The 25,864-nt window shown below is 47.0% G+C and overlaps 1 protein-coding gene and 1 pseudogene across 3 annotated transcripts in view; one reads left to right on the forward strand and one right to left on the reverse strand.

Annotated features, from left to right (window-relative positions):
* Positions 1 to 10,607, reverse strand: part of Mmd2 (monocyte to macrophage differentiation associated 2) — a 47,025-nt gene extending 36,418 nt beyond the window's left edge. The window contains exon 1 of one of the 3 annotated variants that reach the window (XM_047534198.1): positions 10,294 to 10,607. In XM_047534198.1, the coding sequence (XP_047390154.1) occupies positions 10,294 to 10,340 (47 nt within the window). In that variant the 5' untranslated portion in view covers positions 10,341 to 10,607. Of the gene's footprint in view, positions 1 to 8,848; positions 8,977 to 10,293 lie in introns of those variants that run through there. The other 2 variants (XM_047534197.1, XM_047534199.1) reach the window with 2 other exon arrangements.
* A 14,653-nt stretch (positions 10,608 to 25,260) lies between these two features.
* On the forward strand, positions 25,261 to 25,649 carry LOC124970658 (DNA polymerase epsilon subunit 4-like; annotated as a pseudogene).
* Positions 25,650 to 25,864: the final 215 nt, after the last annotated feature.

Consider the following 25,864-nt stretch of genomic DNA (forward strand, 5'->3'; position numbering starts at 1 on the left):
CAAGATCCGGACCCGAGGGCAGACGGACCTCAGTTTGTACCAGCGGCTCTGCCTCCCACAGGCTGTCCAATCAACCTTGATCTCAACTTCAGCATCCTCACTTGTAAGATGGGGCTGTTAACACCTCTCTGGCAGGGTCTGGAATGCATTAGAGTCAATGCACATAATGCCCAGAGCAGAGTTCAGCATATACTAGACATTCAATAAATGGTAGATGTCATTACTGTGATGTGATTAATAAGAACAAAACTAGTGGCAATCTGGGAAATTGGGGATCAGTATAAACAAACCTCAGTCCACACTTATTGCTCTGACCTCACCATGGTATCGATCTGCTCCTCTGTCCACTGGGAGCACTAGACTGATATAGCTGGCTCTTTCTGTGCTCAATGGGAAGGATGGTTAATAATGCCACAATGGATTAGCGATGTCTGTCCTGGCCACAGTAAAAGATGGTGGCAGGTGTATTGTTTACCAGATAATTCTATTAAAGAGATGTTAGGGGCAAACCTTCCTTAAAGAAGAGGAACTCTGTCCCCAGGCCTGTCCTTTGGATTATTACATTTCAAACTTTCATGAGCACAAGTCACCAAGGGATCTTATGAAAACAAAGATTCCTGATTTGATAGGTCTAGGGTGGAGCCCAAGAGTCTGTATTTCTAACGAACGAGTTACTAGAAGGCGCCTGTGATGGTGGGATAGTATAAGAAATATCTACTTGGTTTCATCCCTGGTTCCTGGAATAACAGCTTCTAAAACCCTTGGGATTTCCAAAGTCAGGGGAAGAGGAGTGTCATTTGTTATTCCTAAAAAGCCCCTTCCAACACCTGAGTCCACACTCATGAGGTGCCTCCTGGTGTCCCAGGTTAGTTTCAGGTGGTCACAACCATAAGACTAGAGGCAGGAACTTCCAGCACCTCTGGACCTTGCCACAGCTCAGGAGGAGGAGGAAGAGAGCGGACTGGGACATGAGGGCAGTCTCCAATGGCTGGTGACTTCATCAACTTAACGGAGGCCGTGTAAAAGCTCTAAACAGGTCTGGCGAGCTTCCAGGGTAGTGAATATGTATCGCCTGCAGGGAAGGTGGCCCACTCCAACTCAGCAGGACAGAGGCTCTAGCACTCGGGGACTTGCCCTGCGCTCCCCTCATCTGGCTGTTCATCTGCATCCTTTACAGTAAGCAGGGCAACATGAATGACTGTTTCCTCGTCAAGGGAATCCCAGGTTTGTACCACGTGGGACAGAGCATGAGTAGCCTGGGGACCCACTACTTGGGACTGGCGACAGTCTGTAGGACTGAGCCCTTGATTTGTGATAACTCTGGGTAGTTAAGGTCAGAAATGAATTAAATTATAAGATAGTGGTGTCTACGGAGAACTGAACACTTGTGATGTTTGGGGTCAGTGTTCTGAGCAGAGGAACTTTCCTTGAACTCCAAAGCTGCTGATCCATGCAGCACATGGCGGATCAGGGTACAGAGGACCCTGCTGTCACTGACACGGATTGATTTATTCAAGAGCCCTGGAGCACCATGGTCGCGGGGGATCCTGAGCTCATCACTGGCTCAGCCTGACATGTAATCCTAAATGTCCACTTCCTGACCAATGCCAGGCAGGCCCTGATCCACAGTTCTTCCTGAGTCCTCTGAACAAAAAATAACTGCATAGCAGTACGTGGACTATTACTCAGCCTTTAAAAGGCAGGATGTTCTGACACCCGCTACAACTTGGAGGAGCCTTGAGGACCTGATGCAAAGTGAAATGTCATTCACAAAAGGACACATAGTGTAGGATTCCACTCATACAAGGCTCCCAGAGGAGGCAAAATCCTAGAGACAGAGAGAACGGTGGGAGCCAGGGGCTGGGGACAAGGGGAGTCACTTTGAGAAGGTGAAGAGTTCTATGGATGGACGATGTGCATGTGCTTAATGCCACTGAACTGTGCACTTAAAAATGGTTATAATAAGCCGGGCACAGTGGCGCACGCCTATGGTCCCAGCAACTGGGGAGGCTGAGGCAGGAGGATTGCAAGTTCAAAGCCAGCCCCCGCAACTTAGCGAGGCCCTAAGCCACTTAGCAAGACTCTGTCTCAAAATAAAACATAAAAAGGGCTGGGGATGTGGCTCAGTGGTAGAGTACCACCCCTGGGTTCATCCCTGGTACCAAAAAAAAAAAAAAAAAACAATAAAACAAACAATAAAAACAAATTAAACAATAGTAAACTTTACATTATGCATATTTCACCTTAACAACAACAACAAAGACGATGCGTCCAGATGCTGTGTGGGTTTTCGGGAGGCATCATAACCTACTATGGAGACTGGAGGATTTGAGCCCAGACAGGCTTAGGTCAGAGGATGGACAGGCTGATGGCTGTCAAACCCCCTCAGGGAGCATGCGCACCACAGGTTCCTGCCCAAGAAAGCGCCAGAGTCCCAGTAACCGAGTCCTCACTCCTCTCCTGGTGGGTCCCGGGTGTCAGCTGTGCTCATGAAGAGCCCGGGGACTTTCCAGGGGGAGCATGTGGCAGCTCAGGACACTGTACGATGTTGAAAGGTTCATGATGCTCCCCAGCTGGCACGTGCATAGGGCGGGGCTCAACCTGCAGAAAACACCGGAGACCTGGTGTGTGTGGAACTCCTGTCATCTGGTTTCATTTCATAAGATTCAATTGCACTTCCCAAGAAACCCAAAGGGACATTTTATTTCAACTTTCCTTAAATTCTCTGGACTGTAAATTTTTTCCCCAGTGCTGGGGATTGAACCTGGGGCTTTGTGCATGTTATAGGCAAGTGCTCCACCACCAAGTCACATCCCAGCCCTCAGACTCTCAGTTTTATACTTGTGACTCTTAATTGACATGTTGACTTTTAAATATAATCGAGAATTTTGGATATTTCAGAATAAAAGCCATTGAAATGTCTCCATGTTTTCATCTACACATGTAGGTTTTCTTTAATTATAGTGTATATTTCAATCTTTTAGACCATTGCTCACCAAAAGAAATTTCTTACAATTATGGAAATGGTTTCATCTAGTTTTTTCCACTGCTGTGATCAAAAAGACCTGACAAGAACAATTTCAGAGGAGGAAAAGTTTATTTGACACTCATGGTTTCAAAGATCTCAGTCCATAGACAGCTGGCTCTATTGCTCTGGGCCCAAGATAAGGCAGAACATCATGGCGGAAGGGCATGGAGGAGGAGACAGCTCAGGACATAGGAATCAGGAAGCAGAGAGCGCACCAATCACCAGGGATAAAATATAAACCAGAAAGGCATGCACCTGTGGACCACCTCCTCCCCCCACATCCTACCTGCCTACAGTTACTGTGCAGTTAATTCATATCAGTGTACTAATGCATTGATTAGGTTAAAGCTCTCATAACCCAATCATCTCACCTCTAAACTTTCCTGCATTGTCTTACACACGAGCATTTGGGGGCTCATATTTAAACCATAACAGAAATGTTCTGCATCTCTGCATGTTCAACATGGTACCAACTAGCCACAGGAGGCCACCAAGCACTTGAAATGCAACCAGTGAAAATGAGCTGACTTGTTCATTTAATTTAAGGTAATGAATTTCAATCTCAATAGCCACAGGTGGTTAGTGCTACTGTATCGGACAGCACAGATTTAGACCATTACTATTAACAGAACCTAAATTTAAGTGGAAATTGTGAATAGAAATAACAACGATTTTGCTACAATGAAGTCAAGAAAAAAATAATTGCATAAAATATATAACAATTAATAAACGACGTAGGGCGTGAAGTTATTGCTCATGCCACTATTGCTGGCCCCGCAGAAATGCCAAAACATACGTCTAAACAACCAAACTTGATAATCTCTGATGTTGGCCAGACTTCAATCATATAATGGCCACCATTTATAGAGTGTTCAGTACTATCTCTGTAGACACATAATTGTCACAAAAGCAGGACAAAATCTCTTTGGCTGAAAAACTTGTTAGCTTGGATTTTAACTTTGAATATTCAGGCATATGGAATGTGGGCTTCCACTTGGACATTTGCTCCAGCCCCACAGATGTTTGGGCAGCTGGTCAGTGAATGAAGAGAGGAAGTTGGCTTGCCGATAGTGTGTTCTGAAAGCCCAGCTAGGCCCTGCCCAAGCGTGGGCAGGCAGAGGGCTCCAAATCTGAATCTGAAGCCATGTGATTCAGGCAGGGAGACAAATGTCAGGGATGGCGGTCAGGGAGGAGGCTTCTCTGCAACTGTTGTTATTAGGATTATCTTTATCTCCATGGCTGGTGCTGTCATTGGCATTGGTTGGCATTGGTATGATTCACATGGGAGGAAAAAAAGTAAAGAAGAAGCAAATATATCAAGATGTGATCCTACCCCACTTGGTCTGAGACCTTGTGCAAACCAAACAGGGATTTAAAAAAATACCTACTCACTGGATTGCTGGGAAGATTAGATGAGATGGTGTTGGAAAGTGCCTGGCACAGTCAGGACCCTCTCCCCCTACCTCAGGAAGCCCTGCACAGGGCCATCAGCAATAACCCAGCAAGACAGGAGTGATGAACTTCACCTCCCATCACCTGCTCTCTACACACACAGAAACTGGATGGAGCCGGGCATGGTGGCGCACGCCTGTAATCCCAGCAGCTTGGGAGGCTGAAACAGGAGGTTCACGAGTTCTAAGCCAGCCTCAGCAACTTAGTGAGGCCCTAAGCAACTCAGCGAGACCCTGTCTCAAAATAAAATATAAAAAAAAGGGTTGGGGATGTGGCTCATGGTAAAGCACCCCTGGACTCAATCAGAGAGAGAGAGAGACAGAGAGAGAGAGAGAGAGAGAGAGAGAGAGAGAGAGAGAGAGAGAGAAAGGAAGAAAGAAACCAACCCAATGAAGTCAGAGGCCCTGCAGAGAAGACCGGATTTCTTGCACAGCCCCACAGACCTTGAGAAGCTTGGTTTTTTACAAACTGTCCCAAAGCATCTCTGGGAAAAGGCAGACTCTAAGACTATAAATAATAATGCTGATATAAACAGCCAGCACTTGTGAGAACCCAATTGTATACCGGGTGCTGTGCCTTGCATACATTATCTTAATCATCTTTACAACAAAAACTGTTGGTAGAACCCATGGGCTTCCAGAATGCCAGGGTCCGGGCTGGAATGAGAGTTTGAAGGCGCATTTAGGCAGTAAGATGGGAACCAAGTCTGCAGATGGCCCAAGGGCCTCTCTGGGCCTTCCCGCCCCTCCTCACAGCCCAGAGACAAGCAAGGCAACACAGCAGGAGCTCCCAGCCCCCACCAAGAGCCCCTCCATGCAAACAGCTGGGACCCTGACCTTTGCCTCTGTGGCCTTGGGAGACACTCCAAGCCCCATGGTGAGAATTTCCCCACAGGGGGCCATTCACATTAGGGCCCATTTGACCCGGTCATTGTACACTGGGCAGCAAGTGAACCTGGGAACCACAGGTCTTGGCTAATAATGCCTGGAACTGACAATGGATCGAGTATGTCTCCACACAAGTCCTCCTGAACACGGCTCCAGAGTCGTCTCAGGCAGCATCACTTACAGAAGTGGAATCTGGGGAAACAACTCAAATGTCCAAAAGTGGGAAATAATAAAGAGATGGACTAGTAGGCATACATTAAACTGAGGTTGCAAATAATTATTAAAGACAAAGAGAACAGGATTATGGCAGGTCAGACATTTTAAATTAGAGCTGGAAGTCGTGGCCTGCGCCTGTAATTCTAGCAGCTCAGGAGGCTGAGGCAGAAGGATCACAAGTTTGAGGCCAGCCTCAGCAACTCAGAAAATTCTTAAACAAAGTTATCGAGACCCTGTTTCTAAATACAATTTCAAAAAAATAAAAAAGGGCTGTGGGGGCTGGGGTTGTAGCTCAGTGGCAGAGCACTTGCCTGGCAGTTTGATCTTCATGCACCACATAAAAATAAATGAATAAAGTAAAGGTATTATGTCCATCTACAACGAAAAAAAAAAATTTTTTTAAAGGACTGGGGTGGGGATCAGTGCACCCCTGGATTCAATCCTCAGTACCAAAAATAAAAATAAAAACCTTTTAAATTAGGATAGAATGCATTATATAGAGTATCAACTATTTTCTTCAATGGATAGAAAAAAAACATGCCAAAACATTCACAGAAACAATCTAATGATGGTGGAATTAAGGGTGACCATTGCTTTCATGTGGTAGACCTATTTTGAATTATTTAAAAATTTTTCTCCAAGGAGCACATGCTGCTATCATAGTAGGACCGTGAAGTCGTTTAAACAACTACCCTATTTAAAGTCACTTGGCATGTGCAGCAGAGGGAGCTCACATCTTCAGAGGTCAGCTCACTCCGCCAACGTCACACGGTCAGGACTCATTCAGTGACTTTTCTGGTGCCTACTCAGATGCACGCCTGGTGCTGTTGTAGGCATGGGGTTGGGGAAAGGAAGGGCAACCACAAGTGGACAGATAGCTGGACTCTGCCCCCAGCCTCCCTTGAGGCTGGGCGAGACCTCTTGAATAAGTCCCACCCAGGGAATGTGAGCAGTGTGCTACTTTATAGAGCTCAAGAAAATCCAGCTTGGTTTTCCTCCCAAGTCAACAAATAAAACATTGCCACGACCCAGAAGCACAGCCTGTGCCCTCCCTAATGTCAACCTTGTCTTCAGCCATTTTCTATTGCTGTAACGGAACACTAGAGACCAGGTGACTTAGACAGAATAAAGGTTCACTTTGACTCGTGGATCTGGAGTCTGGGAAGTCCAAGAACCAGCATCTGGTCCGCTTCAGTTCAAAGCAGAAAGTGCCAGGCCAAGCAGGTGCATGTGGAAGAGGCAAATCAGGAGGGGCAGGCTCACTCACTGGGGAACAACCTCTTTGCATGACAAATCCAGTACCCCCCCACAACCCCCACCCCAGAGGGAGAACTTACTCACCAGGGAAAGAAAGGTATTAATGCAAGTGCATTGTAAAGTGTGGGTTTTTTTGTTTTGTTTTGTTTTGTTTTGTTTCCTTTCGTTTCTGGTGGTACTGAGGATCAAACCCAGGACCTCACGAATGCTAGGCAAGAGGTCTCATCTCCAACTCCACCAAAATGGAAATCAAGTCTCAGCATGAGTTTTGGTGGAGACAAACCACCTCCAAGGCATAGCAGACCCCTTCTTTCCATCCCTGCAGGGAACCATAGACTGGCCCTTCAGACCCTTTCCTAGGCGCTCCTAAAAATATAATGAGTTTGCCTTTTTTCAAGTGGTCTCTGATTGCATTCTTCCATGTTTTGCTCTTGCTCAGCATGTTTCCAAGATCTAGCCGCATAGTTGCCTGGAACTGGAGTTTGTTTTTACTGCTGGATTCTCCTCCAGTGCATGAATACACACCACGTCCTTTGTCAGTAATGGACATTGGGGACGTATCCAGGTCTCTCTATGAACAATGCTACTGAGGTGATTCCTGTCCATTTCCCCGGGTGTGCATGCATGGGCAGAAATGCGGAAGAGGACCACTGAGTCTTAGGATACACACATGCCACCTATACAAGACAGTTTCTGATTTCCAAAGTAGTTATAATAGAAATTTCAAATTATATACTTAATATCAAAGTGATATCACAGTTAACAGTCCTTTGATTGCAAGAGTAAGCAGATTTCATATACCTACCAATTGTATTCTTTTTTTTTTTTTTTTGCGGTGCTGGGCATCGAACCCAGGGCCTCGTGCTTACAAGGCAAGCACTCTACCAACTGAGCTATCTCCCCGGCCCCAATTGTATTCTTTCTTCCAAGAAATGCCTGTTCATGTCTTTTTACATCAATCTTTTATGATTTGTACTTTATTGGCCTTCAGAAACCTTAACTTATCCTGAAATCCAAAAATTATTATTTCCTATGTTCTAAAAGCTTTCAAAAAAAATTTTTTTTTAATTTCACTTTTAAGTCTTTACTCCATTTAGCAATGCCCTTTCTGTGTAGTGTGAGGTAGGGTTCCAGCTTCATTGTTCCCATCTGGATAACCAGTGGTCTCTACACCATTTATTCAATTCACCATCCCTGCCTAGGTTGATCAGTAATGCCACCTTTGTCAAAGACCAAATGACTTTATATGCATGGACTGCATAGGGAATCGACTTCTCTACTCTGCTCCCTTGGTCAATTTGTCTAGCTCTGCACCATGACTACACTGTCTTCATTCCAATAGCTTTATGGTAAGCATGATTCTTGAAATAGAAAAACCATTCTCTCCATGGAGGATATTACTGTGCTATTCAATATGGTGGACACTAGCCACGGGTGGTTGTTGAGCACTTGGAATATGTTAGTCCAAATTCAGATGAGCCATATGTATAAGATACACACCAGATATTAAAGACCTGTGATGAAAAAATGCAAAATTTCTCATGAAATCATAATGCTCTGTATATGATGAGTTAGCTAAAATACATTCTCAAAATTAGTTTCAACTGTCTCTTCTGAGGACAATAAGATATAATACTAGGCCAGCAGTAAGCCAAATGGCTACCAGAAAATTTAAAATTACGTCTGTGGCTTGTATATCCCTAATGGGCAGCACTGGGTTCGACCATTAAACCCATCCAACCGAGGACCCTTCAGTAAAGCTGTAGAGAGGGCTGCACAAGGAGAGAACAGAACAGTTCTCATCAATGAGATCCATTTCCTCAGGGACCCACTATAGAAGTTACATCAGCCCAAGAATAAAAGGACCCCCTGATCCAGTCCCTGCCCAAGCTGGCATGCCCTATTCCAGTTACAGAGACACTGGAGTCCAAATCTAGAGATTATTTGGACCAACTCTCCTGTCTTTACAGATGAACCAGCTAAGGTCCAGAAAGGTTGATACGCCTACCTGAGATCACACAGCAGGTGAGGGCCCACTGCATGGAATTCAGAGCTCCTTCCCTGCATATCTGCATCTTTGACCTTGACCCTGGGCTTCTTCCTTCTCAACCAACTTTTGCCTCAAGACCAGCACTCAGAACTCTTGAGAAAAAGCCTTTGGAAATCCACATGCCCACTCGAGAGAAGAAGATAGACACGCAGTCAGCCTCTCCCACTCTCTGGTCAAGAGAAAATCCCCGGGAATCACTTTCAAGTCCTTCTCAAGCACATCACTGCTGGGGAGGGGCTCCCACTCCAGGAGGAGATGGAGACTGAAATGGAGGGGGAAGGGCTTGGTCCTGTCCCTCAGTCTGCCCTACCCTTAACAGGCCCTGTGTCTCTGAGTTCAAGTTATGCTATTTGACTGAAACTTGGAGAGAGTTCATGCGCACCAGGAGCGCTGGGCAGCCACTTGGAGGTAAAAGCCACAGTGACAATATGAATGTGGAAAATGATGCCAATCCATCTCAAACCTACCACTGCCTGGGGCTCACACCTGCCCCTCTGCCCATGAAGACCCAGACCCAAGCCCAGGGAGGGTGAAAGGTGACCAGGCAGGGCAGGCAGGGTGCCCCCGGCCCCAGAGGCCCAAGGGCTGCTCCACCAGATCAGCCAGTGTCCCTGAAAGACCGCTGGAGCCTGCTGGGGACTTCCAGAGAGTTTTTCCGTGCCAGCTTTCAGGCAAGCACGACCCCAACAAAATCACTGATACATTTAATAATTTTTACCCTTTTGCCTTAACTGAGAGTCGGGACAGCAGGAGCTTGACTACCGCTCAGCAGTCTGTGGCAGTATCTGTCATTGCCATTTTACAAAAGAAACCAAGGCTCAGAGGGGACCCCAAGAACCACACCGTGAAAAGACCAAGAGGTACAAGCAGCTCCTCCTGGGTCCTGAGCCTCAGTTTCTCCCATTGGGAAAGAGCACTTAGCCATTCCTCCACCTTGCTGTGCGGGCGGCCAGAGGTGACGCGCACAAGCACCCTTTATCATTAGCAACAGCGCGGGGTAGAGATGGAGCAATTCCTCGGGCCCCAGGCGCCGCGCAGCGCTGAGTGCTTTCCAAGGATCATCTCACTTAATCCTCACGGGGCCCCTGGCGATGGGGACTCTCATGATCCTCGTTTTGCAAAAGGGGAAACTGGGGTTCAGAGAGATGAAGCCACTCGCCAAAGGGTCCCCAGTTAAGAGAGAAGGAGCCGGGAATCCGAGCTGTTGCCGGGTCCAGAGCTCAAAAGCGGGGTGCAAAAACCATTCATTTGCGAAGTCGATGCTGTACGGTTTCTGGGGGTGGGGGGGTTGTTTGTTTTGGGGGTTTTTTTTCCTCCTGGCCGGGCCAGGGGTTCATCCATCAACTCCGATTCTGCGGGCGGCGGGCGACAGGAGCGGCCGCCCCCGCCCGCGCCCCGCTCACCTGGCGTATTTGGTCTTTTGGAAATCCAGCAGCCTGGGAGCGAACATCGCGGCCGTTCCATCAGCGCCCAGCCGGGGCTCCGACCGCGGGAACTTGGCGAGCCGCGGGGGAGGCTCAGGGCGCGGGTGCAGCAGGTGGGAGCGCGCGGGCCCGGGGCGCACGGGGCCGAGCAGACGCGGTCGGTGCCCGGAGCCCGAGCCGGAGCCGAGCCGGAGCAGGAGGCGCCGGGAGCCGCCGCCACCGCCGCCGCCAAATCCAGAGCAGATGGTGGCGGGGGCGGGGCGGGGCGGGGGGGGGCTCCAGGCGCGCGCCGCCAATCGCTTGGCCCGGGCGGTCCCCTCGCTCCCTCCCTCGCCGGGAGCTGGGGGTGGCGTGGGACTGGGACCCTAATCCAGCCCCTTTTCCCGAGTCCCCTCCGCCGGTAGTTTATCAAGAGAAGAGAAGACCGCCTGGATTAGACGAAGCCGCCCTATCCCAGCTGGCGGGGGCTGGGCTGGAAGCAAGAGGGGACACTGCCCGCGCGTCCGCCATTCGTCCCCCGGGTGGCAGCCCGGTCTACTAGTGGCTCGCGATCCTCTCGCCGGCGCCTTCCCTTTTGCATCTCTGAGAGGTGCGACAGCCCCACAGGATCCACCCAGGAATGGCCACGATCTCCAGGAGCCTTCTTCACCCGGGACAGTGTGACTCTGGGGACCTTCGTTACTCTGAGGCAGGGACATTGGTCTTTGGTTTCAGGATGCCAGCATGCCCAGGATCTGCCCCACTCCCAGATCTTCAACAAATTCAAATTTCTCCTTTAAGGGCCCTTGTGGGGGCTGTGGGCTATGGGAGAAGTCATCTGATGGTAGGTTTGACACCCTTGAAGGCTGCTGGAGGCAAGATGGCCTTCCATGTGGAAGAAATGTCAATACCACCTGGGGGACCAAGGACTAGTTCCCAAACTGAAGGAAAGGCCTCTCCTTCCCCCCCACACACACTTGGCTTCCTCCCCTCCTTCCCAAGCTCCAGCTCCCTGTTCTTTTTATATCAGCGCTTTGTTTGAGCTTCTACACCTGGGAGGATAATCCCACCTGCACCCTCTTCCCTCAAGGAGCTAGAACAAGAAGGAAAAAAAAAAAAAACCACAAGGACTTCACCAAATTCATCCCTGCATTCCAAATGCTGGGACCAGGGTGGGCACACACACCCATCATTGGTGAGGACCAGAAGGGTTACAGGTAGACACATTTAGAGGACACTGCAGGGTAAGGGGTAGGGATACCCGGGAAGATGCTGGAAGTGAGGAAGAGAGAAGGGATCCAGGGATGCCTAGGGGGTAAGACCCACCACCCCTGATGTTGGGTTTAAAGATGGGGACAGAGAAGTCAGAGATAACCCCTGGGGTTTGAGCTGTCCCCATTAAGTGAGACTTGGTGCCAGTTGGCAGGAGCCGGGGAGACCAGAGGAAGAGCAATAGGGAGGGGGAGGGGAGATCATGAACTGGGTTTCGGCCAAGTGAGCTGGAGGTCAAGGTTGACTTGAAAGGAAGGGATGGCTGGTGTAGGCCAGAGGAGCAGGAAGGGAAAGAGACCCCCCAGTGAGGTGTCTGCCTGAGATGGTGACAGAAGGGTTGGGAAGGCCCAAGCTGGAAGGATCCTCAGAGTTATGGGTTTCAACTTGTTCGTAGATTTCTAATACGTAATCACCAGCCTTATGTGACCATTTGCACTAACATTAAGTAGAATTAAATAAAAATCCAGCCCCGTGAGAGGCTACAGCAAAAGGATCACAGGTTCAAGGCCAGCCTTAGCAAGACCATTCATTTATCAAAATAAAAAACACAAAGGGCTGAGGGTGGAGCTCAGTGGTAGAGCACCCCTGGATTCCATCCCTAGTACTTCAAAATAAAAACGCAGTCCCTTGGCCTCACAAGTTCACATGTGGCTGGAGGCTACGTTATGGCAGCCTTTATAAAATTGCAGAAAGTTCTAGGGGCCAGCAATAGACTTACTATCATGGCATCAACTTAGTGGGTAGAAGCAGTGTTTCAAAGAAAGATGAGACAGAAGAAACAACTGGAAGGTTTTCCCACATGTTGGGAGAAGGCATGTTCATGACACTTGTGTTTTGGTTGGTTGTGTGTCCCATTTGTGATGGAGAAATAGTTCGGTGTGAGTCATGGCTCAGTGGTTAGGGCCTCCTTCTCCTCCTATGGAGGAGGGGAAACAGGTCTAGGGGGCCAGAGACCTTTCCAAGAGCATGTGGCCCACGGGGTAAGGGACTGCGCTGGAGCCCCATTCTCTGAACTCAGATCATGGCCCAACACACAGCTCCCAGAAACTGGGGATTTCTCAGAGTTCCAGCAGCCGGAAGTCATTTCACGGCTCCTCAACCCAACCCTGCAGGACCCGGCCTCACTAATGGCACTCCCCAGGTCCCAAACACACCTCAGTCCCAGCACTCAACCTCAGCTCCCAGAAAGGTCCACGCTGGCTTTGCAAAGGTGGAAAGCCCCAGTGACTCCTCCATGGCCCCCCATCTTGCTGGGAAGTCCAGACCAGGCTCCAGATGGCCACTGGTAGCTATGGCTCCCAGCAGGCCGGGACTGGACCTCCCGGATTCTCACAGTCTCCTCCTGGTCCCTAGCTGCTGTCCACCTGCAGGCAGGTCTTGGCAGTGAGCCCCACAGGGCCCTAGAGGAGACCCCTGCAATGAAATACAAGCCTAGAAATGGATTTTCTTCTCCATGAGCTAAAGAAGTTGAATAAAAAATAAGTTACTATTTTTACTGCTGGGATCCAGTTGTTATGGCAACGGAGGGCCTGACTTCTGCACCAGAGTCTGGGTTGGACTGTGTCTAAGGGAGGAGACAGATGGAGGTGGCCGGAGGACAGGCCTCAAGGCCGTGACCTGACACCCAATAAGAAGTCCACTTACCCACTAGCTATCCGGAGGCCATCCTTGATGATTTCATTTCCCTTCCACCAACCCTGTAGTCTCAGACTTGACCCCAAAACCTCTCCTTTCCACTCCTGGGAGTGAGTCAAGTAGATCATCCCCCTCCACCTTGCCTGACCCAGACCCACCCTCCCTGCTCCTCCAGGAGGTACCACACCCGCCCCACTGGGCCATGTCAGACCATGGCTAAAGTCTCTGCAGGTGGCCTTATCCCAGTTCAAGGCCTGCTCCCCCACCTACCTTTGTGCCAAGGCCATGTACCTGACACTTAGGCCTCGGTTTCCCCATCTATAATAAGGAGGTGAGGACACCTTGCCGAGCACCTGGAGAGGCAGAGGAGACCAGGACACAACATTGTTACTCGAGCTAGGCACCATGGTGCAGTCCTGTAATCCTAGTGACCCAGGAGACTGAGGCAGGAGGATCACAAGTTCAAGGTCAGCCTCAGCAACTTAGCAAGTCCTCAGCAACTCAGGGAGACCCTGTCTCAAAATAAAAAAAAAAACAAAAGGGCTGAGGATGTAGGTCAGTGATAAACCACCTCTGGGTTCAATTCCTAGTACCAAACAACAAAAACCAAAAACATTGTTACTCAAAGCTCATTGTTGGACTGGGGATGTAGCTCAGTTGTAGAGGGTTTACCCAGCATGCACAAGGCCCTGGGTATGATCCCTAGCACCACACACACACACACACACACACACACACACACACACACATGAATCCCCACCTGGGTCTGGCTCCCCCTGAAGCTGCCTGTACTACTGAACACACTGCTTTCACGCTGTGTTTCGGCTCTGGGGTGATGGAACCGGATGCAGAAGACCAAGTAAAATCCTCTCACCACCTCAGCTTCCCAGCCCTTCCCTGGAGGCCCTGCCCATATCCCCATCCTATTCCCATGAGGCCAGTAGGTACTAGATGGGCAACACGATGTGCCCATGCAATGTCTGGAAGCACGGAGGGACCCAGAAATCATAGCCTCTAGCCACCTGAGCTTACAATGAAAGGACATAGGACAATTTGCAACCCATGTGTTCATTTGCTGTCAGTGGATTTGAGTCACTGCCTCATTTCTGGCTCTTTACAGACATGAGCTCATGCATCATTTCAACAATTAGACAATGATTCTCCTTTGACCAAAGGGCAAACTGAGGCTGGGAGAGGTGGCTGGTGACAGACAGGACAGGGAGCCAGGTCTTAAGGTCAGATGACTTCCCTGCTTGCTTTCAGAATTCCTCTCCCAGGGTCCCAGCCTTCCTGCGTGGGTAAGGCCTTGGCCTGGGCACTCCCAGGTGATCAGGGAGATACAGCTGAAAAACAACCAAGGGGTAGCAAGGTCTTTGTGGGGAGGGGGTCAAAGATAAACAAAGCTGGACACTTGGTTAAAGGGGCAAGGACAGATTGCAGTCAGTAGGAACTATTGCAACAGGGTAAAGTCCAGCGTGGACAGAGCTTCACAGAAGTGACTGGCATTTCAAAAGAAAGAGGGAGTTGGGAAGGGATGGTCGGGGCTCAGGAGGGTCAAGGAAGTTAACAGTTACAAGAAGCAAGCGGGGGCTTCAGCCCACGTGAAACCCATCTGAGTTTGTGGCCAGGCTTATCAGGATTGGGCTCCTACCTCCCACAGAGCCTGGCAGGGGCCCTGGAACAAACTGAACTCTTTAGGTAGCCTGGAGCTTTCACAGGCAGGAACTCGAAGCCGGGGCCAGGCTGTAGGGACGCAGCCTTGACCTGTGAGAAACTATGTTAATGTTTGTTCCAGTCTTTATAGGCCAAGGCCGAGGCCTAGCTGAGAAAGGGGCTCAGAGGAGCCTGGCTGGAGTTCCTTCAAGGAATCTTTGGTGGGGCTTGTGGTTAGGGAGGGGAGAAGGGCAGGCAAGGCTTTGGGCTGAGTCTTGTAGGATGACGGCCAGGTGCAGAAGAGATAGCCGGGGGAAGAGGCGGCCGGGTGGGGAAGCACATTCCAGGCCGAGGGAAGCACCCCAGCACCTGCCCCCTGTGGGCAGCATGTACCACGGGGTCCTGCTGGTTCCCGGAATCTCAGTTAGGCATCTGGTCTCCACCGTAACCGCGGAAGCAACAATTCCCAGCAAGGGCGGATGGTGCCGCCATCTGGGGCAGGAGCAGAGGGCTCTAAGCTGAGTTGAGGGGACAGGGACAGAGATGCGGGAGTTTTTTGTTGATTTGTTTTGTTGTTTCAGTGCTCGCACATGCTGGGCAAGCGCTCTGTGCCTGAGCCACACGCCCAGCCCAGCTTCTTAACCATCATGCCCTGCTTCACCATCAACTCCAAGAAGCGATTTTCTCTTAGGTGCCACTGAAAAAGACAAGGCCCTGGCCATCCATTTAACTGACATTTTATGATGAACTTATTCAAGCACTCAGAGATGCTAAAAAGATTTGTACAGTGAACACATGTATCATCACCTCCTGATATCTACCATATATGTTCTATCATGTATATATCCCTCCATCCACCCCAGTCTATCCATTTTTTTTTTTTTCCTGTCCTGGGGATTGAACCCAGGAGCATTTAACCACTGAACCACACCCCCAGCCCTTTAAAAAAAAAAAAAATTGAGACAGGGCCTCACTAATTTAATGAGGCTAGCCTCAAACTTGCCATCCTCCTGCCTCAGCCTCCTGAGTCGCTGGGATTACAGGCATGCACCACCAAGTCTGACCCAACTCATCCTTTTTAAATGCATTTTAAAGTGCCTTGTCAACATCAGGAATGGAATTACACAGTTTACACAGCATACCACCTTTGTGCTCCATCCATGCTGTGGGTGTTGGGACTCCCATTCCTTTTCACCACTGAGTCATTCTGCAGGCGAGGGTGTGTCCATTGTTGACACCTGAGCCACTTCTAATGCGTGGCTATTATTGACAATAAAAAACCATTGATGTTGCAACACATCCTGATTTCAGGGATGTTCCAAGCACCTGCTACCTGTCAGGTACTTCGTTCACCCAATTCATCTTCACGGTGTCCTCAGGAAGATCCTGTTTTCCAAAGCAGGAAACTGAGGTAGAAAAGATTTTAAATCACCTGCCCAAAGTCAACCAGCAAGTTAGAGGAGTCAGGGTCCAGAAACCAAGTACTTAACCACTATGCCATCCTGCCCTGGAGCTGAGGCCAGGACCTCCCAGTGAGCCCTCGGCCTAGCCTAAGAGGACACCACTGACCATTTATTTCTTTGGGGCTTTGCAAAGATTCAGGTCTGGTGAAGGGATACTACAGGCTCCGGGGCAGGCCAGGATGCTGGAATGGAGGGAAGACCCTCTGGAAGCTTCTTCAGGCAGATCCCGCAGACCCATACCCAATGCACAGTGCACAGGCACAGTGTTGGGGTTAGTGCCAAGAGCTCAGGACCTTCTGCTCCCTAAGGGGTTTCAGGGTCCTGCAAAGTGTGGCCCCAGGGCTGGTCCCTGCACCCCTGTGTCACCTATTCTCCAGCCTACCTACCCTCTGTGGCTCCCTGGAGCCCTCGGGACGTAGTCAGGATAAAACACACCCTGCCCACCATCCACGCTGACCTCCCGCCTCCATGTACAAGCTGTTCCCACTGCCCGCGCCCCCTTCCTACTTCGCCTCTGGCAGACTTCCCTTCGTTCTCTACGACCCAGCTCCAAGCCCTCCCTCCCCTGAGAAGCCATCTGGGGCAACTGACTCCCCTCTCTCTGTGCCACCTTCAAGCCAGCTGCCAGCCTCCAGTGCCATCTTGTCAGCACCCACCACCAAAGTCCACCAAGTGCCCACATGTACCTAGGGTCACAGCAAGGTGGCCTGTGCAGATCTCCAGAGGAGGGTGGGAAGGACTTATTTCAGGATCTGGACTTGGGAGATTCCAGGCCAGGGTTCAGGTGCTGGGGCTTTAGTTTTGACTGGATTTTTTCATCAGGGTAGGATGGGTATTGGAGATGGAACCCAGGGGCCCTTCACCACTAAGCCACATCCAGACCTTTTTATTTTTTATTTTAAGACAGGAACTCACTAGGTTGCTTAGGGCCTCACTTAGTGCCAGGCTGGCCTCAAATTTGCAATCCTCCTGCCTCAGCCTCCCAAATTTGTTGGGATTACAGGCACGTACAACTCCACCCAGCTGCAGTGACTTTTTTTTTTTTTTTTTTTTTGGTACTGGGGATTGAACTCAGGGGCACTCAACCACAGAGACCACATCCCCAGCCCTATTTTGTATTTTATTTAGAGACACGGTCTCAGTTGCTCAGTGCCTCACTGTTGCTGAGGCTGACTTTGAACTCTTGATCTTCCTGCCTCAGCCTCCCGAACTATTGGGATTACAGGCGTGTGCTACCATGCCTGGCTTATAGTACCATTTTTGTCAAGTCTCTGGATGAGTCTTACCTAAAAGGAGAGAAGAATAGAGTGAGGATAAAGTTATGATTGTCAATGACAGTCACTCATTAGCCATGAGAGGGGCTATCTGGTTGTTGTACTTTGCACAGTGACCTATTTTGTTGTCTGTGACCGGATCAATTTTCATTCTGGTTTTAGTTTTTGTCTCACTTCATCCTGCTCACAGAGTGACCCTGTATGACATTGGTGAACCAAGACCGTTGTTATGCAATAGGAGCCCACCAAGGAAGGACTGTGTCCGCCAGTTCCTGGGGTCAGGGGCTACTCTGCCTTTCTCAGTTCTCTGTTGTCATATCTGTTCTCTTGCCCAGCTGGGGGATGGTCACAGAAAGGGCTGGATTTGGGATAAATATTCATCTCAGGTAGTTCAACAAAAGATCATTGTCAAGCATAACTCGACCTTGACTTTGCACACAGCCAGTTTGAGTCAGTATCATGTTCTTTCTTGCTGTTTCTCTGTTGCTGGGGATAAAACCCAGGGCCTTGTACATGCTAGGCCATTGATCTATCCCCCTGCCTCCAGAGGAACCTAATGGAGTCTAAAACTTCCTTGGATTTGGGTCCTGTGACATTGTGGTATAAGAAATAAATTCTGCTGGGCACAGTGGCACATGCCTGTAATTCCAGCAGCTTGGGAGGCTGAGGCAGGAGGATCACAAGTTCAAGGCCAACCTCAGCTATTTAGCAAGGTCCTGTCTCAAAATTTAAAAAAATTAAAAAATGACTTGGGATGTGGCTCAATGGTGAAGTGCCCCTGGGTTCAATCCTGGTACCACCCGCCCCCCCCAAAAAAAAAAACCAAAATACCTTCAGAGTGCCTGACACTCTTGTCATTTTCTGGAGTGATAAAGGAGAAGGGAGGTGTTTATTATTTATCACAAGCCCTTCATTGACCCCTAGTTTGTGAAAATGAGGTGACTTTTGGAAAGCCTATAAGGATGGGGGCTGGTTGCCGGAGGACGGGGCTTCCAGCAACAGGCAGAGCCAGAATGGACCGGAGGTGGAGCTTCATCTCCAAGGGCCAGCGATTTAACTGATCCTGCCTCTCTAACCGAACCTCCATAAAAACCCAAACCAAAACAGTTCACCGAGCTCTGAGGCTGGCGAGTACATCAGGGCACGTTCGAAAAGGCAGAGGAAGCTCCGTACCCCTTCCTCCCTCCAAACTTTACCCCTCGCACCTCTTTCTTCGTCTGGCTGTTCATTTGCATACTTTAATATGTCCTTTGTAAAAAAAATAATAATAATAATAGTTAAGTGAACTCTTTCTGTTTCCCTGGGTTCTGTCAGCCATTCTAGCAAACTATGAAACTCCACAAGGAGAGGTTTCTGGGATTTGTAGCCCAGTCGGACAGCAATCGTGGGTAACTGGGGACCCTCCACTCGTAGCTGGCTCCATACTGTGCTCTGTGGGGTCTGAAAAACAACCACACACTCCATGTCCGAAGTGCTGTGTGTCTGGCTCCAGTAGAGAAACGGTTTGCTCTCTTCTGGGGACCTTACACTTCTTAACTGCCTGGTTCTATGTCTCCTCTCCTTTCTTCCCATGATTCCCACCTCCTGGAACAAAACACCCTTCTCTCTTTCTTAGCCCGGAGCTCCAAGTCCTGAGCTTTGGAAGCCGCAGAGACAAGAGCAGGAAAGGAGGAATGCAGGCAGATCATGTGTCCTGTGGTCTTGGTCTGCTAGACCCTTCTTATCTGGGAAATGCACGCCCAAAGACTCACTGTCCAGAACGTTCTGGAATAGAGACCGGAGTTGTAACAGCATTTTCGAGACACCCACATGCACCAGTCAAATGAAACCCACCTGGTTTCCCAGGAGTGCACCAGGGTAGAAGCTTTCTTAAGGGATGCAGCCAAATTCAAATCCCAGAGCGTCTGAGAGCAACCAGAGAGGAGGGAAAGCCAGGCTAGTGGGATCAATAATGACAGCCTGAATTGTCATCTGAAGACCTTCAAACATCTTGCTAGGAAATGTGGTGGCTTCCCTGTGTTAGGTTATTGTCCATCAGCTTTTGATTTTAAATTTCACCTGGGCACCAAGATAAAAATGTTATTTGCAAAATATTCACAAAAACTGGGTGACATGAGTTGAGTGCAGTGGCACATGCCTGTTATTCCTGCTACTTGGGAGACTGAGGCAGGAGGATCCCAAGTTCAAGGTCAGCCTCAGCAACTCTGAGATTCAGTCTCAAAATCCAACAAAAAGGGTTGGGGATATAGCTCAGAGATATACATTCTTGGGTTTAATTCCTAATACCAAAAAATAAAAACAACCCTGGGTGATATACATGGTAAGGAGGTTTTAAGACTTGTTTTCAGTTTCACATGTACAAGCCACACAAAGTTGATACTTTATCTAGAAACGTGTTCATCATATTCTTCTCAAATTTTACAAGGTTGGAACATCAGAACCTGACATTTTACTGACCCAAAAAGCACCTGAAGGGGAAAGCAGGAGACTGGTCCAGCCTCTGACAGCTTCAGAACCTCAAATCATACCCTCTCTGGACCTCAGGTGTTCCATCCTGAAAATGAAGTATTCTGGTTCTAAGATTGTTAAATTAAATTAAAATATAACAGTGCCAAGAGAAGAGCAAAGTCGGAGCGATTTATTACAGGACTTCGAGACTGACTATAAAGCTACAAAATGAAAACAGTGGGCATAAGAACACTGAATACATGAATCAACAGAGTGATGCAGAGGTCAGAAATGAGCGTTTCTGTGCAGTACCGGGGATTGAACCCAGGGTGCTCTACCTCTGATCTCCATCACCAGCCCCTTTTATTTCTGATTCTGAAACAGTCTTGCCAACAGTCTTGCCACGTCGTGGAAGCTGGGGATGGATCCAACTCGCCATCCTCCTGCCTTAGCCTGCCGAGCCACTGGGATCACAGGCCTGCACCACAGTTCCCTGCTCAGAAATAGACTCTTGATTTTTTTTTACAAAGATGTCAAGGTACTTTAATGGAGAAAGGATTGTCTCTTCCACAGATGGTGCTGGAAAAATTGGACATCCATATACAAAAAGAAAACTTTCTATGTCTCATATCATACCTAGAAATTACCTTGTAGGCCTCAGTAGAAGACCTCAAATTATAAAACTTCTAGAAGAAAATGTCCATGACCTTGGTTCATGCAATTATTTCTCAGGACATAAAATATACAGATAATTAAAGAAAAATGGGGGCTGGGGCTGTAGCTCAGTAGTAGAGCATTTGCCTAGCATATGAAAGACCCTGGTCAAATAAATAAATAAATAAATATTATTTTGAATAAAGAAAGAGTTGGGTGTGGTGATGTACACCTGTAATTCCAGCAACTTAGAGGCTGAGGCAGGAGGATCACAAGTTCGAGACCAGCCTCAGCAACTTAGTGAGGCCCTAAGCAACTTATAAAAAGGGCTGGGGATGTGACTCAGTAAGTGCCCTAGGTTCAATTCTCAGTACAAAAAAAAAAAAAAAGAAAGAAAAAGAAAGAAAGAAAGAAAAAAGATAAGTTGGACTACATCAAAATTAAAACCTGTTCTTCAAAAGATGCCACAATGAAAATAAAAAGACAAACCACAGATTGGAAGAAAATATGTGTTAAAAACATATCTGATAAAGAAACAATAACTGGAATATATTTTTCAAAATGCAATAAAAATTATAGCATTAATATTCATAGCAATTAAACACTGGAAATAAATCAAAGGTCTACCACATGGTGAATAGCTAAATTGGATCCTGAGAAAGGTGGAAAACTAGCCTCCTAAATAAAAAGGAACAAATACTGACATAGGATATATAGGATATAACCTAGATGAGTTGCATTATGCTAAGTGAATGAAAGCAGATGTAAAGACTACAAATTGAATGAGAGTTTGATAAAACACATATTTACAGAGACAGAAAGTGAGCTGATGGGCGGGAGGATGAGAGCCAAGATAGAAAATAACTACAAATGAGCACAGTGGAATTACTGGGGGTGATGGAAACATTCTAAATCTGGATTCTGGCAACAGTGGCCCAGCTTTATATATTTGTTAAAAATGTTTAAATACCTCAATAATAAGAAAACAAATAGCTTAAAGATGGGTGAAAGATTTGGACAGATATTTAATCAAAGAAGATACACAGATGTAAAATAAGCAGATGAAAGATGCACATTATTAGTCACAAGGAAATAAATGATTCCACGACATAACTCTTAAAGTGGCTCAAATTCAGAACTGACAATACCAAGTGCTGTCAAGGATGGGGAGTAATTGGAATTCTCATACACTGCTGGTGGGAATATTCGTCCATTCCTGCCTACTTGGTCCCACTAACCTACCTGCACAATGTAAATCCTTGGAAAAACAGTTGGGCAGTTTCTTATGAAGTTAAAATATACCTGCTTTTGTTGTACAGCAATATGAATGTACTTAAAGGTAATGAACGCTATGCTTAGCAGTAGTAAACTTTATATTGCATATGTTTACCACAATCAACAGGGTATAAAAAAATACACTTGCCATTTGACTCAGCTATTCCACACTTGTGTATTTTTATTCAAGAGAAAGGAAGACATGGTCATACAAAAATCTGTAGGCATGTTTTCGTAGCATATTCATTCATAATCACTGCAACTGGAAGCAACCCAAATGTCTGTTAATGGGGAATGTATAAGCATACTGTGGTAGAATCATAAAATGGAATATTGGTCAGTCATAAAAAGAAAAGGACTACTGGGTGTGGTGGCACATATCTATTATCCCTGCAATTCAGGAGGTTGAGGCAGAGAATTGCAAGTTCAATGCCAACCTTGGCAACTTAGTGAGACTCTGTCTCAAAATGAAAAATAAAAAGGAGTGGGGATGTAGCTCAGAAGTAAAACACACTTGGGTTCAATTTCCAGGCCAGAAAAGAAAAAGGAATGGACTACTAATACATGCAACATGATTGAGTTTCATATGCATAATTAAGTGAAAGAAGTCAAGCTCAAAGGCTGTATACTGTGATTCCATTTACTTGTAATTCTTGGAAAAGGCAAAACTATAGAAATAGAGATCAGTGGTTGTCAGACACTAAGGGGTAAGGGCAGGCAGAGATTGACTACACTGGGACATGATATAATTTTGGGAGGTGAACTTGTTGTGTATCTTGCTTGTGATAATGGCTACATGATTGCATACATTCGTGGAAGCATGTAGAACTACACACCTAGCAAGGGTAGATTTTGCTGTTTGTAAATTATAGGTGAATAAACCTAACAAAAGAAAGTAAAAAGATAGAAATTGATATACCATGCAATGCAAATGGAGTCCAAAAAGAAGCCGGAGTAGCTACTATCATATTCAACAAAATAGACCTCAAACCAAAATTAATCAGAAGAGACAAAGAAGGTCATTTCATACTGGCAAAGAGAACAAACCAACAAAAAGATATAAGGGTAGTAAATATTTATGCCCCAAACATCTGTGCACCTAGTTACACAAAACAGATGCTACTTGGCTTAAAGGCTCAGTAGGTCTCTGTACAATAATACTGGGTGCTTTCAGTATGCCTCCCCCACCAACAGATAGGTCAGCCAGACATGAGCTCAGTAAAGACTTTTCAAAACTAAAAATACTATTAATAAAATGGACTTAACAGACATCTATAGAATATTTCTTCTAAAAATGACTGAATTCACTTTCCTCTCAGCTGCTCATGGAAACTTCTCCAAAACTGTCAGGGACCAAGAAGTTCTCATTCTGAGAACATTCTGACCTTTACAATAAGCAGCAGCGCCCCTCCCCACTCCTGGCTGATAATTCTGACAGTATGGCGCCTATGGTGCCGTCCCTGCTTCTCTTCCAGAACCTCACCTTCCCGCCGGCGCGAACTTGCAGCCTATCAGGAGCCCAATAGAAGAACACAGCCAACCAGGCTGCACCTCGTCATACCCCTCATTCCCTGAGCATATAAATACCCCTGTGTGAACAATAAAAATTTGCAGCTTGATCAGAATTCCTGTCTTGCTGCCTCTCCCTGCGTCTCTTGTCCCTTCATTCCTTCTCTCTTAGGTTTACCGTTCCGCGTTGATGTCCCGCGGGTTGGGACACAAAACAGACTATATTTTAGGCCACAAAGCAATTCCTAGCAAATACAAAAAATATATATAATTATTTGCATCTTATCTGATCAAAACATAATGAAATTAGAAATCAACACCAAAAATAGAAACCACAGAAACTATATAAACACATTAAACAACACACTTAAAAAAATTTTTTTTTAGTTGTCTATGGATCTTTTATTTTATTTATTTATAGATGGTGCTGAGTATCAAACCCAGGGCCTCACACACACCAGGCAAGGGCTCTACCACTGAGCCACAACTCCAGCCCCAACAATACACTTTTGGATGATGAATAGATGATAAAAGAAATCAGGGAAGAAATTTTAAAATTCTGAGAATTAAATGAGAATAGAGATACAACATACCAGAACCTCTGGGACACCATGAAAGCAGTTCTAAGAGGAATTTTATAGCTATGAGTGCCTACATAAGAAAATCAGAAAGGTTCCAAATAAACAACCTACTGACGCATCTTAAGGCCTTTGAAAGAAGAATAAAACAATTCCAAAACCAGTAGAAGGAAGGAAAAAATTAAGATCAAAGTCAAAAATCAATGAAATAGAGGATAAAAAAATAATACACAGAATCAGTAAAATAAAGAGTTGGTTCTTTGAAAAAGTAAACAATATTGATGAACTCTTAGCTAAGCTAACCAAAAGTAGCTGGGTATGGTGACACACGCCTGTAATCCCAGCATCTCCAGAGGCTGAGGCAGGAGAATTGCAAGTTCAAAGCCAACGTGAGCAATTTAGCAAGTCCCTAAGCACCTTCAAGAGACCCTGTCTCAAAATAAAAAAAAAATAAAAAGGGTTGGGGATGTGACTCAGTGGTTAAGGGCCCTTGGGTTCAATCCCTGGTACCAAAACCAAAAGAAAACAAAAAGCAAACTAACAAAAAGTAAAAGAAAGAAGACCCAAATTAATAAAATTAGACAACTAGTGAAAAAGGAGACATAACCACAGACATCATAGAAATCTAAAGGACCATTAGGGCTATTTTGAAAACATTTACTCCTATAAGTTGGGAAACACAGAAGAAATGTATACATTTCTAGACACGCATGACCTGTCAAAATTGAATCAAGACAGACTGGGGACGTAGCTCAGTGGCAGAGGGCTTGCCTAGCATGTGCGAGTCACTGGGTTTAGCACCATATAAACATAAACACATAAAACGAAGGTATGCTGTCCATCTACAACAACAAAAATCTTATAAAAACTTGAATCAAGACAACACAGAAAACTAAATAAATCAATAACTAGCAAAGAGATAGAAGGAGTAACAAAAAGCCTGACAACAAAGAAAAACCCAGGTCCAAATGAAATCTTAGTTGAATTCTATAAGACCTTTAAAGAAGAACTAACGTCAATTCTCCTCAAATTATTCCATGAAATAGAAAGGGGTGGAACACTTCCAAATTCACTCTATGAAGCTAGTATCACTTTCCTACCAAAACCAGACAAGGAAAGGAAACTACACACCAATATTTCTGACGAACTTAAATGCAAAAAATTCTTAGGCAGTCGGCGACCGCACGCAGCACGCTTAGGGCCGGGATGGCGGCCGCGGCTGGACGCGGCGCGCCTCGGGAGGGCGCCCAGAGGGGAGGCAGTGGCCTCACAGGGATCCTCTCTCCAGGCTGCCTTTGGCGCAAGTGAAGGCTTTGGTGAAGGCGGACCCCGACGTGACGCTAGCGGGACAGGAAGCCATCTTCATTCTGGCGCGAGCCGCGGAACTGTTTGTGGAGACCACTGCAAAAGATGCCCACTGTTGTGCCCAACAAGGAAAGAGGAAAACCCTTCAGAGGAGAGATTTGGATAATGCAATAGAAGCTGTGGATGAATTTGCTTTTCTGGAAGGTACTTTGGAATGATTGCTGAGCTGAGCAGTTTTTGAACCTTCACTGCATTCTTCAGCTTGCCTCTCTCTGCAGGCCTCACTTTGAAGATCAGAGTCTCTGCACATATGCACATTTTCCTGTTCTACCCTTACCTAAGCCGGGATAAGCAGAGATCTCACCTGATAACTTTTCTTTATAAGGTCTTCCACTACTTACGTCTGTCTTCCACTTCAGCCCTGGATGCAGCTGTTGCTGCTTGGGGCAGAGATAAGAAATTGTTTTCATAGGTGGCTTAATGAATGATGAGGACCAGAATAAAG

The sequence above is a fragment of the Sciurus carolinensis genome, chromosome 18 (genome assembly GCF_902686445.1).
Source record: "Sciurus carolinensis chromosome 18, mSciCar1.2, whole genome shotgun sequence".
Taxonomy (NCBI): domain Eukaryota; kingdom Metazoa; phylum Chordata; class Mammalia; order Rodentia; family Sciuridae; genus Sciurus; species Sciurus carolinensis.